The sequence below is a fragment of the Homalodisca vitripennis genome, chromosome 7 (assembly GCF_021130785.1).
Source record: "Homalodisca vitripennis isolate AUS2020 chromosome 7, UT_GWSS_2.1, whole genome shotgun sequence".
NCBI lineage: Eukaryota > Metazoa > Arthropoda > Insecta > Hemiptera > Cicadellidae > Homalodisca > Homalodisca vitripennis.
In genome coordinates, this window is record NC_060213.1 from 81,217,746 (window position 1) to 81,235,665 (window position 17,920).

Below are 17,920 nucleotides of genomic sequence, written 5' to 3' on the forward strand. Positions count from 1 at the left end.
TCCTATTACATACATTTAAACGTTGATACATTGTGTACTACTGTATTACCATATTTTTACCTTGAGGGGAATCTTATAAAGTTATAGGCACATAAAAGGAAATTGCGGTGCATATAAAACCGTTTACTCACACACCGTGAAGTCCGCAGTCAGTGATTCAAAGCTATAGAAGATTCAATATTGATGTGAGTATTCAGTGTCACTCTCGAGCTCTTACACCGCGCGCCGTCGTGAATGTTTTAGCCAGCTCTATAGGGCAGTAGGGAATACTGTAACACCTACAACAATACAAGAGATCAGTACACTTTGTACCACACAATAACCCTGTGCCAACCAAGAGTCGAGCTTTTGTTTTGTTACTTGTAAACAAACCACGAAGAAAATAAGTTTGCCTCTTTACCTCCGCAGGCTTACAATACTGTAATAATCGTAAATCCACGCTGACTCCACATTTGTTATTTGTGCAACAATGCATTTTTTTACAACTCAGTAGTAGTTACTCGTGGCTTCGCACGCAATTACCTTCTGAAAAAAATAGGGACACTATGGGCATATGCCATTCTAAATACTCCTGAGATAATAAGTATTAGAAGATATTCCAATCTCCTGATCCATTTTAAATGTAAGTTTATAGAGCAGTGTTTTGGGGCTCTGAAGTATGAGAGTAAAACAGTTTTTATAAGTACCTGTGAAATAAATCTAACTTCTCTTCCGTATTTCATGGCAAACGATTTATGTAGCAATTGTTCTATTTTAGATCAGTGTAGAGAATTTATAAATTTGAAGCCCTGAATTTTTCAGTTACAGACTCATGATTTAATAAATGATGGGGCCTGATGCAAATTTTAAACAGGCGTTGGCATATTTTAGGTAGGTACATATTACTTCCATGTTTATGGTTAAGAGCTCTAGTTTTGTACCAGAATTTAGAATTATAATTATTTTAGGATTCTGGTGCGAATGAATTATTATTTCCGTCGCTTTGGGTTACTCGAGTTCGCCTTATTGTCTATTTCTCCGATCAAGAAATAAAAATTACAAAGGTCTGAAAAGCCTATTTTTGTCGTGAAGTGTATACTTATGGCCATCGTAATTTAGTCCAGTGCCATTAGTCTGGTGCCATAGTTAAGTTTGCTTTTTGGACCTGCTGAAGTAAATATACATACACAGGGCCAAAGAGCCTACTACAGAAAAAAACGCAACTAAGGTTTTTTTTATAACAGTCTTTAAATCTGTAGCAAAAGTTAGATAGATAGTAACTTTGTCTTTGATATCTGAATTACACTACTGATTAAGTACTGTATATGTCTGCTAAACTTTACAGTTAAAAAGTATAACCGTTCTAAAACTTCCAGTTTTATTACATATTTGGATAACCTACGTGCTCATCAGTGATTACTGAGAAGGTTGAAATAAGAAATCCTCTAGGGCACAAGACAAGTAAATGTACCACATTTCATGTAATCTCATGAATTGTCCTGTGCGTTCGGTCGAGAAATATCCTTTTATATACATAGATATGTGAAACGTTAACTTCAAAATGCAATGCCCAACATGATGCAACATTTTAAGTAGTATTTTATATTTAACGTGTAAAGTGTTATTTGTTAAAAAAAAATCTAATTGTAAGTTTGGAGATCACTTTCTAGCAGTACGAGTACTATCAGGTAGCTACTGCAAATATTGCTTTAAAACAGTAAAGTTTATATCAGAAAGTGAATTTTGTATCAGTATTTTATCGTAATACTTAAATAAATATAATAGAATCAAATAGAAGTGTTTTAGGCACTTTGAATTGTATCAAAAGTAAATCGCGGCGGTTCATTATTTTGTTTAACAAGGGAACGCTTCCCGGAAACGTGTCGGTGCATGTCTCCTGAAACAAAAAGGCAACAAGCAGGTAATGGCATGTGACGACGTGAGAGAATCCATATTCAACAGAAGTGTTGGCGCATTTTGTGTAAACAACCTTCACACTCTACTAGTGCGGCACGCCGGTGACCTGTTCTTTGCACGTGACGGCATGATTCACCGGTGAAAAATCCAAAATTCATTGTTGGAGACAGGATGCTCTCCACAACTTAGAATATAATCTTAAAAAATAAGTCCATCTGTAATTGTTTATTTTTATTATTAGGAAGCGGTTTCTCTGGAATTTCATATAATCACAAATTTTTCTGTATACTTAAAACGGATAACAGTATTTAGCGTGGATTAAAAACTAATTCAGAGTTCCGAACAATAGATTCAAGACTATAATATTTTAAGTCCGAGATAACATTTTTATGTGTGGCAATATAGAAACCACTTTAATTAACAATGAAGAGTGATAAAGCAGATAATCAATTCAAATATCCGCCTGTCCAGACCAATAATACAACCGTATACCGACCGTGGCACACCGGAAGTATAGCTGGAAGTGGTCGGCACCCGTTCGTCATGATGCCTATAAAACAATCAGGAAATCAATAACTGCAATATTATGAACATGCCTCAGGATTGAATTTGTCAAAAAGATAAAAGTATCTCCGGAATGGAATAATACATGAAATAAATTAATATGGAGATAACGTTGGAGACCACGCTAGAAAGCTTATCTCGTACTGACGGGTTATATCCCGGAGATAGTCCTATGTTCGGGTACATGTAATGTGCACTGCATAATGACTTGCACATAGACACCAGCAATGGTTACTATCTAAACTGATAAGGTTACGTAAAAAAAACACTTCCATCTATCCACTGTTAAGCAATTAACTCATACTATATCAGTGATTCCGTTTCGACTATTGAGATGTGAAATCTGTGTAAATCGCTCCTCTTTCTACATAGATCAAATTGAGACATTTTAAATTCTGGTTACATAAGGGCTACAGAAAAGATGTGTTATGTAATAGATTTGTTCTAGTATGTAACTAGAACTATTTTGGCTTAAATATTAGTGATTTGCGTGTGGTGCGGAAAGACTTTACTTGGATGCTACCTCACGTAGAATTTTGAAAGGTTTAACTGAAAGATAAAACAGGGAATTAAAACATCATTCTAGACTACTCATCAAGACTATATCTCAAATGTTAGTTCGGGATATAAACAAAAAACGGAATATTGAATAAAACATTTGTTCATACCAAATTAAGCATTAAAAAATTAATTTTAAAATGGTGCACAGCACAAAAATACTTTAAAATCTGTAAAAAGAACAAAATCTGTGTGAAATTACTATGATAGTCAGCGAATTTACGTTGAAGCTTGGTGTAAACAGCCCTTTCTGAAAGATTGCAAACATACTTAGCCTAAGTTTATTAGAAAATAAATGTCCTTGTTACCATAGTCATATATGCAACTAAATGGAAGCAATGGAAAATTATATTCGTTTACTCTAAATTGTTAATTTAGAAAATATGATGTTACTTTTCACTCAAAGCTATTACAACAAACAGTAGCATATAATTTCCATTTTCATTATAGTATCATGTACACACATTGTTGTTTGCAGAACTAAACACTTTCCTTTTTTATTCTGACTGTATAGAGCAATAATCATTATGAAACAATAATATTAGGCCTTAACATGCTCTAAATGTGTACAGCAATTTTAAAGTAAATCTCGGCAACTAAAATATTCTCTTTTCATAGCTAGCTTTTAAATTTAAAATATAGGAGAATATATTAATGATGCTTGTTTTGTTTTTTTCTAGTAAAGGTTTCAGATTTTCAGTTCCTACAGTGAAATTTATGTTATACAGTGACTCATCATTTATGTCAATGTCTCAATTGTCACTTGTAATAGACCACTCAATTAATTGGATAGGTTAAAGTGGCCTTCACTTGACCCCGTCGTCACCTTAGGTCTGATTGAGAGCAGTAGGCTTACATCAGTGATATTTCAACTGTCCACCTCTATACGACACTACAGTACCCAACAGTAGGTTAACATGACAGGCTTCTCGCCCGATCCTATCCTGTTTCTGACGTATCGTATCCTTAATGTCAATGCTAATCCTCATTGTTCAGCTGCTTAGTCCGTGGGTGTTGGATTCCGGGTCTCCTGGCAGGATCCTTCTAAATGCCAAGGATCTCAGCACGATGATATGTCGTCCTATCATCGTTACATAAGTATAAGTTAATAATATACCGCAACTGTATCAAACTATCGTAAATTTACTGTTTACGGCATGAGGTTGAGTGGTAGAGAGGCCTTCATAGCGCTAACTCCCCCTCTTTTATGAAGGCATTTTTCATTAATTCATTCATTACATATTTGAACCGTTTATAGGTAATTTTTATTTTCTGTCCTGCGGGTTGATACAATGTCAGGCAATCATACAGACTTATACATTCTCCCGGCTTACAAAAGAGAATTTTGTCATCCTACTGAGCGGTAGGATTCAATAATGCTCAGCCAAATTCTATTGCTGTCTAAATGTACCTTTACAGAATCCATACTCGTCTATATAGGAATGAAGTTTGATGCAAAATTTAAACTGTACAGATTAAAATAATTGTCGACATATCTTGTAAAGAGTTAGACGATAGTGCGTGTACGCACATGTTAACCTCTCATATGATTGTGCTGTACCGTTTGTTTGTTCAGAAATGTTCTCGTTCTCAGCACAGTTAGCCATTACTCTAATGTGAAAATGTTCGCTAACGATCAGGCAAATGCCATAAAGTGTATATGTCAGTTTGTTTTCGTGATATCGTGCGAACTTATAGACCGACAGTAATTAAAATGTGTCTATATCCTCATGTGATATGCTTCGCTAACGCTAAGCCAGATAGGACGGAGGGATTTATTATTTAACAAACACATTTTTTATTTCCATGAAAACCTAATATAGTCTGTTATCCAGAGTACTTTTCACTGCCACCTGTAAAGGAAAAAAGTGTACAATACCTTAAAAGAGTTATTAAAATTTTAGAACTAAAACAATATATCTAAAATACAAGAGTATATGTAACTTGTTTTTTTAATACTTGAAAAGCCAGAGATATATCGACATAAAGTTTGTGATACGAGACGTTCGTATCTTGGCTAGACAAGGACAGAGCATATAACGCTTTAAGTTACTGCTATTATGGGAACACGTATAATGCAAGGTTTACTTTATTTTCATGTGTTCCGTGAAATCTGTTCTACTAACCTGGGAGGCTAAAGCCAATATGAACTATATAAGTATACAACGTAGTTTTTCGTAAATTCCAAAAGATTGTTAACTTATCGCTAGCCGCTCTGATTTTGGCGAGAGTTCAAAGTAGGTGGGTACTGCTAAGAGGTTAAAAATAAAAATACTAAATGATAATAGTTTTCACAACTCATATTTTTAATAGTAATCAGACACACGAATAACAGTTATTTCAGCGTGAGATAGCGACATAAACAGAACATTTATTTTTTGTAAATATATTCAGTGGGATGCCTTATTGCATTGAAGAGCGACCTAACCGTGTTAACTAGTAACCTGGTAGTAATTGTTTTCCGTGCGTGAAGAGCGGAACTCGTAGAAAGTTCATAAGTTATTTTATGACCCGTGTGACTTAAAAACCAACTTTTCGGTCTACAAATCAATAGATACTTATCGAACGTTTACAATACATTAAGCTATGTTTAAACTTTAAGAGTTGGATCAGATTTTAATTACACTAGCTAATATTAGCTTTATAGTAGAAGGAGATGGTGCGTAATTAAAAGAACATCTGTGTGAGTGGCTGGTTCAAGTTTTGATATTTATTTTGTCTATCTATTATTTTGGGATAGTCACGTGGTCGGTTAGAGCCCATTAAGGTTGGGAGGGATGATATCGAGTGGTTGAGTGCGAGCAAGTAATTTACCGCCGGAGAAATCACTATTTCATGATTCATATTTGACAAACGTAAAGAGCAATAAAACCCATCATCCACAGCGTATGGATTGTGATCTGATTGGCAATGACGGCCTGCGCTATTCTACCAAACCGTATTACAGTAAACAGTATTACCGCAGCTTTAGTCGCGGAATTGAACACATTCGTCCGTCATCAAAGGGAATGGATCAGCACTGCTCTTAAAAGCTTTGGTCGATCATTCTCTCTCAGTCCTATTTCGGATTTAATGGATTTATTTAACCACCACCGGAAGCAGATTTGTGTATTGTGAAATGAATTGCAAAATCGTATCGCTTCTTCAGAAGTACTATGAGTGCATAAAAGTACATAAGATTCTTAATATCCATAATAATAATGTTTGGAGGTATTCATATTATGTCTGCTGTAATTTATATGAAAAATTTGTAAAACCGTTTACAAACCATACATTTTTTCGTTATACTATAGAGTATTGTGTTTATTCTTTAAGCAGCCATATGAAAGAGTCAAATAACTGCGTACAATAAACTGATGCAATATAATCTGCATGATAAGATTTCCTTACGGTACCAGACCACAATTTTCTATCTTACGCCATGGTTTTAAATAAATAATCAAATTTAACTTGATTTTCACTTTATATATATTTTAAGTTGTATGATAGTTCATTGAAGGCGCCGGTAACCTTTTTGTGTCAATCGTTTACACACGGATACTTCCGCCTGGTTAGTTTTCACTGGTATTCATTATGCATTCAAATCAAACCTATTCGGTACTTTCCCGGTCGTGTTGCAACGGTACATCTGCAACGGCAATACCATTGTGTAAGATAAACGAGAGTAAATAAGCCATCGTTTTGCACTTGAGCGTACTCAGCGGTTGTACCGTTGCGCCACGCGTGATCTGACGAAAGGGTTAGTCAGACCATTCACTCCGTATTTCGCAGCGGTGGTTTCTTCTGTTTGTGTTTCCAAAAAACGTGAGTACTTTTCTTTCCAAAGACCTGCTTAGCCAACAAATACAGTTCGCATTCGCGTAATGGAAACAACAATATTGTCGAGCTAAGTTTTGGCAGCGAACATCACGAGAGTGGTTTTACTGTCAGTTTGTGAAAACAATTTCTTGTGTTCATAAAGTCCATGCCATGTTTACAGAACGTATTTGTTCTTCCCGCTTGGAAACGTACCTGGCGAGATTTCCATCCACAACAAGTTGATCTCCAATATTTGTGTTATTAGATATTCAATAAGTATGTTATGTGTTGTTTGATTTCTTAGTTATCTGTTCAATCAACATTGTTTTTCATGCTTATATCACTTTAAATGTTTATAGTGTATTTAGTCTTTATCGAAGAAGAAAACTGTGTACTTTAGGAGATTTGTAAGCAAAAGTAAAGTGTTGAATGTTGACGAGTGTGCACTTTAAAACGAAATATTATTTTGTACCAACGTACAATAATTGGTATGGATTCTTCTAAATGTGTATTTTCACTAACCAGTACATCTTAAATTTATGTGCTTCATTCAATTGAGGCTACTGACAACCTGTCCGTATAACACCAGTGACTAATTGAGACTCTAACAGATGTTACCGGTCTGGCCTTACAAATATATGCTGGGGGGAGGGGAGTGTATAATTATTAACATTCTTGTATAAAGGTTAAGTTTTAATTTATCAAATGCAATCATTCTAAAGGTATAATACAATGTAATGGTAAATATGATGTGTGTGTTACTTCCCTTTCAAAGCATATAATGTACTCGTATGTCTGTATGCGAAGTTAAAACAGAAAATTTCCGGAGAAATTCCGTTTTACGAACAATCGTTTTGTTCGAACAGTTCTTTCAATGTTAAAGTGACTGATTCAATAATATCATCATTGAACATTCTTTCCAAATAAACATATTTCCTTTATACATTGATGTTCCTATTAGCTTTACTCGGTAACTTATGATTTAAGCATGGCGGTATTCGATTTATACTGTCTAGTTTGACCACACATCGCTAGATCTATTCACGTTTCTCAGGTCTCTTATACACATGATGGAATGATAATGAATCTCATGAATCTCTTAATCTGATAATGAATTAAATCCCCGATTTATTCTGATTCATGTTAGGAGTTGTAGAGGGAAATGCCTTTAATTAATACTAAACCTACGTGAAAATATTCTAAAATTGTTTCATATCGCTTGTCAAGGTTCGCTTTGGTCTAAAGCAGGTATGTTCCTACAATACGTGAACAAGCTATTCCCAATCATCGAATTGTATCCGAGATTGTCTTCTTTTTAATTTTGTAGACTCTGTTTGTTTTTGTACCGTCATGTACATACTCAAAGAGATGCCAATGCTGACATGTTTGATCTTGTTGCAGATCGGATCGCTGAAGGGATTCTACCTGTTGGAGCATGCTAAAGTCCGGAAGAGATCGGTCAGCCACAGTGAGGAACACCATGGCAAACTGTCCGCAGAATCTAAGGTCAGTTGTTATTTTTTCCGGTCCTGTAGTTGTCCCATTGTTAAACTACGCGTACTATAAGAATCGGAGTTGTCATTATGACAAAAAGGATGTTGTAATCAAATATGTTTTCTTCTCTTGTATTCTGTTACGTTGTAACTGCATCTTGAGGCATTTAAGTTGGAGGTGTTAATTCTTTAAACGTTCTCAACACAACGTACAGCTACTAAATTGAGGGATTTAATATTACAGAACAGAGTTATCATTTGTTATCTGTGCAGTTGAAATCCTTAATATACAATTGTGTCTGTGCCTCGCCTCTGATGAGGTAGTTAGGGGTAATTTACGTTTTTCCTTGTTGGTGAGATGACAGTCATCGGACTTTATATTATAATCCTACATGTGTAATACATTATTGTTTTTTTTTTTTTTTTTTTTTTTTTTTTTTTTGTTTTTTTTTAATATGTATAAACAGTAAAAATAAAATTTTCACTTTTAAATTTGTTACAATAGGCATCATTCTTTTTTCAGTTACAATAAATATAAGCATTACACTACATGTTTCTAAATTCTAAATTATTAAATGACTGCACAGTAATAAATAATTTAATAACTTAATTAATTTATAAATTTTTTTATTTCTAAAACGTAATGGGACGTACTTAAATTTGTTGCTATGCGTACGTACGATCATTAAAAAAATTAGCTATAGATACAAATTGAACACTAAATGTTTCAAACATTTAGATAATTAAGTGAAATGCAAATAATAGATGAATTATTAACCATTACCTGATATCCTGAAAATGTAGGCTCGTCGGTTCATGGGCGTAAAGTGGTGACAGCGACAGGTTTCGAAAAGTAAAAAGATTCTTCTTCTATGATATAGAAATGAAATATGATATGATGGTATAGAAATATTTCGCCGATTATATTAATTATACAATAAAAAAATACTAATTTTGAACTTTTTCTGAAATATTGGCTTCGTTCGGGGTTCCAGAAAGCATAAAGGGAAACCTAGGTCTCACTGTCAAGGCATATGTTGCCTAAGCCTGACAGGTCAACAAATTGTCAATGTCAGACGACTTGTCAGTAATGTTTCGGGACATTATTGATATGAGAGCCTAAAACAAAGCTATAACAAGCTGTAAACCAACATAATAAACGATATCCATGATATATCACTAATTTTCAAAATGGCTAGATGAAGACGGGCTTTCTGACAAGTTTTATGTCGTCACTATGCTACCACTGTTGCCAAAAGAGCAAAACAAACCGTTTGAAATCAGCAATTGTTTTTGTTTGAAATAGTATTCGTATATAAAAAAAGATTGGTAGTGTTGACTCATGTACTATATGAAGTGTCAAAACACGTACATATCGATACTGAAGAGATGAGATTTTGAGTTTTAATTTTTATGTACAAAAATAACTGTTCATTCTTTATTTGGCTTTGGATAGTAGGAAATAATACAGTTTTTTAATGCAGACTACCATAAAGGGCGTAGTGGGTCCGTTTTGCACCGAAGTTATGTACTATAACTACTAGGTATATTAAAATGAATAGGCTTTCTAGACTGGAACAAGAAAATCGGATGATACACTGAACAGAGATTGGAAACCAAGGGCATATAGTGTATTGTATCTAGTTATACGTATCTTTAAAAAACTGAGGTTAAAAGAATATACAGGGAACTGGGCGGCCTGAAAGGTAGGCATGCGTTTCATTTGAGAGAATTAAATTAATAATAAATATTATTAGCACGTTGGGACGGTTCAGAAATGACTTGGTGTGTGTGTGTGTGTGTGTGTGTGTGTGTGTGTGTGTGTGTGTGTGTGTGTGTGTGTGTGCGTGCGTGCGTGCGTGTGTGTGTGTGTGTGTGTGTGTGTCCGCACGTTATATAGAACATTTTGACGTCCATTGGTGGAGAGATTTAGGACCATTGTTGGTCTATTGAAGAATAAAACAAATCCTTAAGTAATGATTTACTCCGTTTACTCCAAATTAGGTTACTAGCGGTTACTCTTTTTAACCAAAGAAGGATTCTTAACGGAACTGTAACTTGGGGCAAGAAGGTAAAATACTTGTGTGGTGACCGAATATAATGTATCCTACACGCCCAAACCCTGAGAGTAAGAGCCAGTTGTAATGTTTCTCTGATGCTCTTTACCGTAACACTGGAATTATATACTCAACTTGATACGTGCTTGTTTCCGTTTTAAAATCATTATAGAGCTTCATCATATTACAATAATTTATTATAATTATTTAATTATTAATATTATTATTATTATAATTTCTTTTAATAAAAAGCTACGAAGTTGTACTTTATTATTCTTGCACAATGGACGAAAATATTTTAGTTTTTACTGAAATCATTGGAGCTATTCTATTAAATATCATGAAATTTTTAATAGGAATTGAACTTATTAAAGTAGTACTTACTCTCTGACCTCAGAACCTCAAATTAATGTTCCTTAAACTTTAAGTCTAATTCGAAAATGGATCTTTCCAGATTAGAATATCACAGTCACCATCACAGGAGTGTGTATTATGTCATGTAAAAAGGATATGCCTTGATGTCTAAACTTTTCAGCAGATAATTGTGTGCGAAGCTGCGGGCAAACTGCTAGTTTTACTAAACGAAAGTGTAAGATCTTTTCTTTCGTTTGATTATTTTTGTAATCGTTGTTGAATCGGTGCATAGTATTAATACTGTATACTGTTTAATATGCAAATCATCATTTTTATACATAATTATCTATATACAGGTAAATTATAAAATAAAATGAAAAATTTTCTAAATGTTTTCATTTAAAAGAACAAGACCTAAAATAACAGAATGGAATTAAAAGAATTGTAATGAAGATCAAGAATGTCGTGTATATTTAAAATAGTGTTTAGAAGTGAATATATCAGTCTGTTATGAAAAGAATTAACATATTCATATTACAACATTTATCTTTCAGATTAATTTTTCTCGTGTAGAACACAAACCATAATATTGTTTTTCTTTTAATACACACAGTGTTAATGTTGTTTATGGTTTTTATAGTAACCAATAGCCATACTGTTGGTATGGAACAATAGAAATTTACTAGATTTAGTTTGAATTCCCTTCTTCCTAATTTAATTATTCTTGTTTCGATCTATTCATACCTCTTATACTGCCATATTTCCGGAAATTTCTTTTTCCGAAATATTTTCCATCATATTCTGTTTAATTTTACAGTAACTGTTACGAAGTGAAGCCTGGTGACTCCTAAGAGTAGAACAACATATTTCGTAAAGTTCTAAACGAAACGGATTGTGTCGTTGAAGTCGGTAATAAGCAGTTAATTACAAGGCTGGAGAGTTGTAGAAGAAGCAAATGTTCTGATTTAATTAGGAGACAAGAGTGGAAGGGGGGAGGTTGTCTCAGACACTCTTGACTGTAGAGGACTTGTCGCTGGAGTAGCTCCGACTGCTCGGCTGTGTTTGTTGTTTCTTCTGCTCAGACGGTCTCAACACGTTGGCTTCCAAAATCAAATCCTTACGTACATTTGTATTTTCCGTTTGTTTTTGTTTGCTTTAAAATTTCAGTATTTTTTAGTAATGGATGAATTTTAAAAGTGTATCAAATTCGACTGTAGCTATTAGAACAGAAACGATAAATGTATTATTCGGTTTTCTTCTCTCTGCGAATCCTGGTGGAATACAGGAATTACAGTTGAATCTCATTTTCAGGTCGCATGGTTTCAACAACAGCACGAAAAGAAGCGACACAAAAGGGATTTCTCCGACCCTAACTTCCCGAGTTTCGGCGACTTTCAGAACCTCTTCACCCACGGTAACCTGCAGGGACTGACGAACCAACACCACAACCGGTACAGGGGTATCGGCCCGCTCAACATCTTCCCCGACCCGCTGTTCAAGGAACAGTGGTACTTGGTAGGTGGATCTCTTGAGTCTTGGAACCTTAGAGAATATTTCGTTGAATTTGGATGCTCAGTCGTAAGTTTTCATGATGTTTTCCAGAACGGTGGTGCCAAGGATGGGTATGACATGAACATCAGTCCCGCCTGGCAGAAGGGCTACACGGGAAAAGGTGTCGTCGTATCTATTTTGGATGACGGTATCCAGACCAACCATCCTGATTTGGCTCTCAACTATGTAAGTTCGTTCCTCCGTAAAATGTTGAACATTCCCCTAGAGTATTCACTTATATTTTTACCCAGACTACTCCTTATTGGTATGTTATGGTGAAACACTTCTTCAGGTCGAATGTTAGGCTTTACCTCTGTTATGTTGCTTGGCAGGATAGCGAGGCCAGCACAGACATTAACGACAACGATAACGACCCGATGCCTCGAGACAACGGAGACAACAAGCACGGCACCCGGTGCGCGGGCGAAGTGGCCGCAGTGGCCTTCAATAACTACTGCGGCATCGGCGTCGCCTACAACGCCAGCATAGGAGGTGATAACACCAGCTCAGTGTAGAGTAACCCAAATCAATTGTATATTGAAGATATCCATAGCGATCCTTCATTATGGACGAGTCGTTAGTATTTAAAAGGGACAAGGCCATAATGATTAGTAAAGTGTGTCAGTCGAGACGTTTTGACTTATCTCTGGCATTGCTTTGACCAATCCCTCTAGTTCTAATAAAGTATTGTCTGGTTAACTTTTTAGTTTAGTTTATATTTTAATTATATTGATTACCAGCGTTTTCGTTAATTGACGACTAGAGTTAGTAAGTTTAATTGTTGCTGACACCGTGATCCCTGCCCAGGTGTGCGGATGCTCGACGGAACCGTGAACGATGCCGTGGAGGCGAGAGCTCTCGGACTAAATCCGGACCATATCGACATCTACAGTGCCTCCTGGGGACCGGAGGACGACGGCAAGACAGTGGATGGTCCTGGACCTCTGGCCCGTCGAGCGTTTATCAATGGCGTCACCAGTGTCAGTATTTCTTCCTCGCTCATTCATCTTTACATACTTAATATCGCTGGATTCTTGTGGGCTTTTTTTAAATTGTTCGTGAAGTATTTATTATACTATAATTTTGTTTTTCAGGGCCGTCGAGGCAAAGGTTCGATATTTGTGTGGGCTTCAGGGAACGGTGGAAGACATACAGACTCCTGCAACTGTGATGGATACACAAATAGTATATTTACTCTCTCGATTTCGAGTGCTACACAAGGCGGGTGAGTAAATTAGGTTACTTTCTATTTATGAGTTTAATCGTTTAGCATTTAATTTAATTTTAAAATCAAGTTGCATATTTAGAGTAATTAAAGTATTCAGACGTCGTTGTTGTTTGAAAAACGTAATGGAAAGCGCCCCTACTTCCATTTAACCGACACAAGTAATGAATTCATTTTCGCGTTTAATTGCCGCCGTTATTTAGCAGCATTGTTTGCCGTGAAACGTACCCCGATGTTGCTCACCGAGCGGTGCGGTACATACGGGACCAATTAGGCGGGGACTGCGCTGAGTGAATTGTGACGGTTTCCCTCAGGTAAATTATTGTTTGTTCCCGCTCCTGTTGCTCGAGTTTGTTCACCCATAAATGTGAAAATATTGTTCCTCGGTACGGCGGCGTACTTTCAAGGTGCTTGTTGTTGGCTGTATAATTTTAATGTAATTCTGTAATTTTAATTAGATTTAAAAACTGTCGGTTGAATTTGAAACAATTAACAATAATAAATAGTAATCCGTGTTCATCTAGATGTACCTTTTTCGTGTACAGGTTCAAGCCGTGGTATCTGGAAGAGTGCTCCTCGACACTGGCCACCACTTATAGTTCTGGGACTCCGGGGCACGACAAGAGTATCGCGTCTGTGGACATGGATGGAAAACTGCGACCAGATCACATTTGTACGGTGGAACACACAGGTCAGCAGATATAACATTGTAATCAGCAGACTCACTGTCAAACTAAATATACTCATCAGGAAAACCCATTTTTGCCGATATAATCTTTATGCAAAGAGGAAATCATAACCAGTTAATTTTGCTGAACAGGTACGTCAGCGTCTGCCCCCCTGGCAGCTGGGATGTGTGCCCTAGCTCTGGAGGCTAACCCTAGCCTGACGTGGCGAGACATGCAGTACCTGGTAGTGCTTACGTCCAAGCCTGGTCCTCTTGAAAAAGAGAGTGGTTGGATTGTCAACGGTGTCAAGAGGAAAGGTAAATATTATTATACTGTTTTTTTTTCTTTAACGCCTTTACCAATGTTAGCAGACTAGGCTAATATTTCCTTAAAATTTGCTCATCAAAATGTATTTGTGGTTTTTATTTGCCTTACTAGTTTTATTTTTTAGCTTTTAACTACTAGTTGTGTTTTGTCACCACGTCATTTTTTAACTAATTCTGTTTACGTATATTAAAATAAAATAAAGATAAATAAAAATAATAACAAATAAATAATAAAATAATAATAAATAAATAATAAAATAAAATATAACTATATTTCATGGTTAGTCTAACACTTCTCTATTGTTAAACTCTAGATTTCTCTTCATCTTATTTATTCAACTATTTTGAGTTTTTAACTGTTTTATTAATATTTTGTGTATTTAATTTTCCAATCTTTTTTACTTTTCTAATTTTGCAATCATAACTTTTTGCCTCATTATACATTACATCTTCTATTTTATTCTGCAGCTAGTACTGTGACTAAATCTTTCATCTGTTTACTTCTTTTCTACAAACTATTCACTCTCAAACTATCCTGTATTTTGTTTGGTTCCAATCCAGATGTTTACTTAACGTTTACTAACGAGCGCTATATGTGCAAGATAATGTCGTCTAATTGAATGTATGTAATAAAATCTGTTTTTTTTTTTTTTTTTTTTCAAAAGTAAGTCACAAGTTCGGCTACGGATTGATGGACGGCGGGAGTCTCGTAACCTTGGCTGAACAATGGACTACTGTACCATCTCAGCACATCTGCAAGTCGCAGGAGATAAACGAAGAAAGGTAACTAATTTAGCTAAATATTTTCCGTTTATCAATGTAGATTTCAGTCTAATATTTAGTGTTTATAATTAATTGTACAGTTATGACATGTAGCTTAAGTTTTTTGTGCGTATTAACAGGCAGATCGAGTCTTCTTACGGTAGCGCTCTGACGGTCTCGATGGATGTGAACGCCTGCATCGGAACTCTGAACGAGGTCAGGTTCTTGGAGCACGTTCAGTGCAAGGTCACCCTGAGGTTCTTCCCCCGAGGAAACCTGAGGCTGCTCCTCACCTCTCCCATGGGCACGACCTCCACGCTACTGTTCGAAAGACCGCGGGACGTGGTCAGTTCCAACTTCGACGATTGGCCGTTCCTTAGTGTCCACTTTTGGGGAGAGAAGGTCGAGGGTCGCTGGACCCTCCAGATCATCAACGCCGGAAATCGTCACGTCAATCAACCAGGTGAATAATGGGCGGACTCCTCCATTTGTGGACTACTATATTACAGTCTAATGCTTAGGAAACCGAGTGGTCCTTTTTATGAAAAATATAACTGTTTGGCTTTATTTACCAGGTATTCTCAGAAAATGGCAGTTGATCTTCTATGGAACAGCAGTGAACCCCATACGCCTGCGTTCTAGCCAAGGATCACCTCTGGCCCAAGGCAGTGAGGCATACGCTTTTCCTTCGTCTTCCCCTGGTGTATTTGGTGGATCAGGCGACATTTTCAGTCAGCAGACTTTTGCAAATCTGCCCAACATTTTTAGCGTCGCTGGAAGTGAACCCGAGGTATGAATTAGTTGGTCATGACTGTGTTCGATATTTCGCAAGATCTTTTGCAGTACTTGGTGTAATCTTTTATTTCTTTACTGTTTGAATTTAAATAATCACGTTTGAATCTTTGCGTGATTATAAATTAGATTTTCGTAACATGCCCACTACTAATACTTTTGCATGATTTTTAATTACGTACAATACAACTTTGTTTATTGTATTATTAATTTCAAGTCACATGTATAAAGTAATTTGATACCTAAGAAGGCGTATTTTTAATAAAATTAATGTTGTATAAAAGCAACGTAAGCAAGCTTTAGTAACCATTTCTATACGCAGTATGCAATCTCCAATATTACGGGCTATACTCACTTTGCTATTGTCTGTTTTCATTATCAATTAATTTAAGTTGCACATGACAGTAATAAAATTGTTAGTCTCAAGTTTAGTAAATCTGATAACTCAAATGGTTTTGTGTTGTTTTCTAAGTTGTTTTTATGGTTGGTAAAAATAGATTTAAAGATAATGAAGGAAATATCCCAGAGATAACATATTTGTCACCTCTCCTTTAATGTCAATAAGCTAATATAATAAGTAATAGCTGGGTGTAGTTAATTACTTATATTAGATACTGACACAAACAAATAATGTTTGAGTCATACAAAACGTTTTGTTCTAAGTGCTCAGTGCCCAACAGTTATACTTGTGTTTCAAAGTTTTTGCACACAGAAGGGATATTGGAAACGAAAAGAGATATGGTAAAGTTTAAATGGACAAAATTGTACATAATAACAAGACGATCAAATCAATGTGGCTAAGTTAATTATCGTTTGCAACGAAATTTCTTCTACATCTTAAATATACAATGACATTTTTTACCAGCAATCAACAGGTCTAAGGTTCGAATTAATTTTAAAAATGTTAAATTTAGTTGGAGTAAACATTGTTAATTTAAAAATATAATTAGATTGTGTAATTATTTTATACGTTGATATTTATTTCTTATTTTATAAGATAATAAATATGATACACTTTGAACAATATTGATATTTGAACTAATATGCTAGTTTTCTAATCAGCCAGTAAAATGTTATTTTTTACTGACCTTGTCGGATATTATCTGAGTCCCAACACTATGTACAGTGCAATGTCAGGGGGTTTAAAATCCCTTCAATGTTTGTAACATTTTGAACATCTGGTATGCAGATGGTTCATTAAATACTTGAGACAAACAACGCGACTGTTTCCGACTGTTTCATTAGCAGAACAGGTGTCTGTAAATTTGCCCTGGCACAAGTACGTGTGTAGACCACAACTCTGAGGGCTGTTGACACAACTGCTAAGTTTGGCATTGTCCCAACACACTACAGTCTCTACCTTGTTTACAACAAAACAATGTTTCATGTCGCATCTGTTCATTCTCTTCTCTGTCCTATCTGAATAATGGCCATGATGGTTCTAGGTCTGTACATACTGCTAAGCTCACTAGAGACAAACAATGTGACTATTTCATTAGTAGTTTAGGTGTCTGTAAATTTGTACTACCATCAATACGAGTATAGACTACAATTAATTTTGAGGAACTGCTAAGTTTGGCATTGTCCCAACACACTACAGTCTCTACCTTGTTTACAACAAAACAATGTTTCATGTCGCATCTGTTCATTCTCTTCTCTGTCCTATCTGAATAATGGCCATGATGGTTCTAGGTCTGTACATACTGCTAAGCTCACTAGAGACAAACAATGTGACTATTTCATTAGTAGTTTAGGTGTCTGTAAATTTGTACTACCATCAATACGAGTATAGACTACAATTAATTTTGAGGAACTGCTAAGTTTGGCATTGTCCCAACACACTACAGTCTCTACCTTGTTTACAACAAAACAATGT

General features: G+C 35.6%; 1 protein-coding gene across 1 annotated transcript in view; it reads left to right on the forward strand.

Moving 5' to 3' along the window:
- Positions 1-17,920, forward strand: part of LOC124365993 (furin-like protease 2) — a 305,992-nt gene that overhangs the window by 279,050 nt on the left and 9,022 nt on the right. Inside the window, 11 exon segments of the mRNA XM_046822165.1 lie at positions 8,218-8,322; positions 12,032-12,235; positions 12,323-12,457; positions 12,604-12,763; positions 13,079-13,251; positions 13,366-13,496; positions 14,042-14,187; positions 14,317-14,481; positions 15,156-15,273; positions 15,393-15,715; positions 15,828-16,042. Of these exon segments, the coding sequence (XP_046678121.1) occupies positions 8,218-8,322; positions 12,032-12,235; positions 12,323-12,457; positions 12,604-12,763; positions 13,079-13,251; positions 13,366-13,496; positions 14,042-14,187; positions 14,317-14,481; positions 15,156-15,273; positions 15,393-15,715; positions 15,828-16,042 (1,875 nt within the window).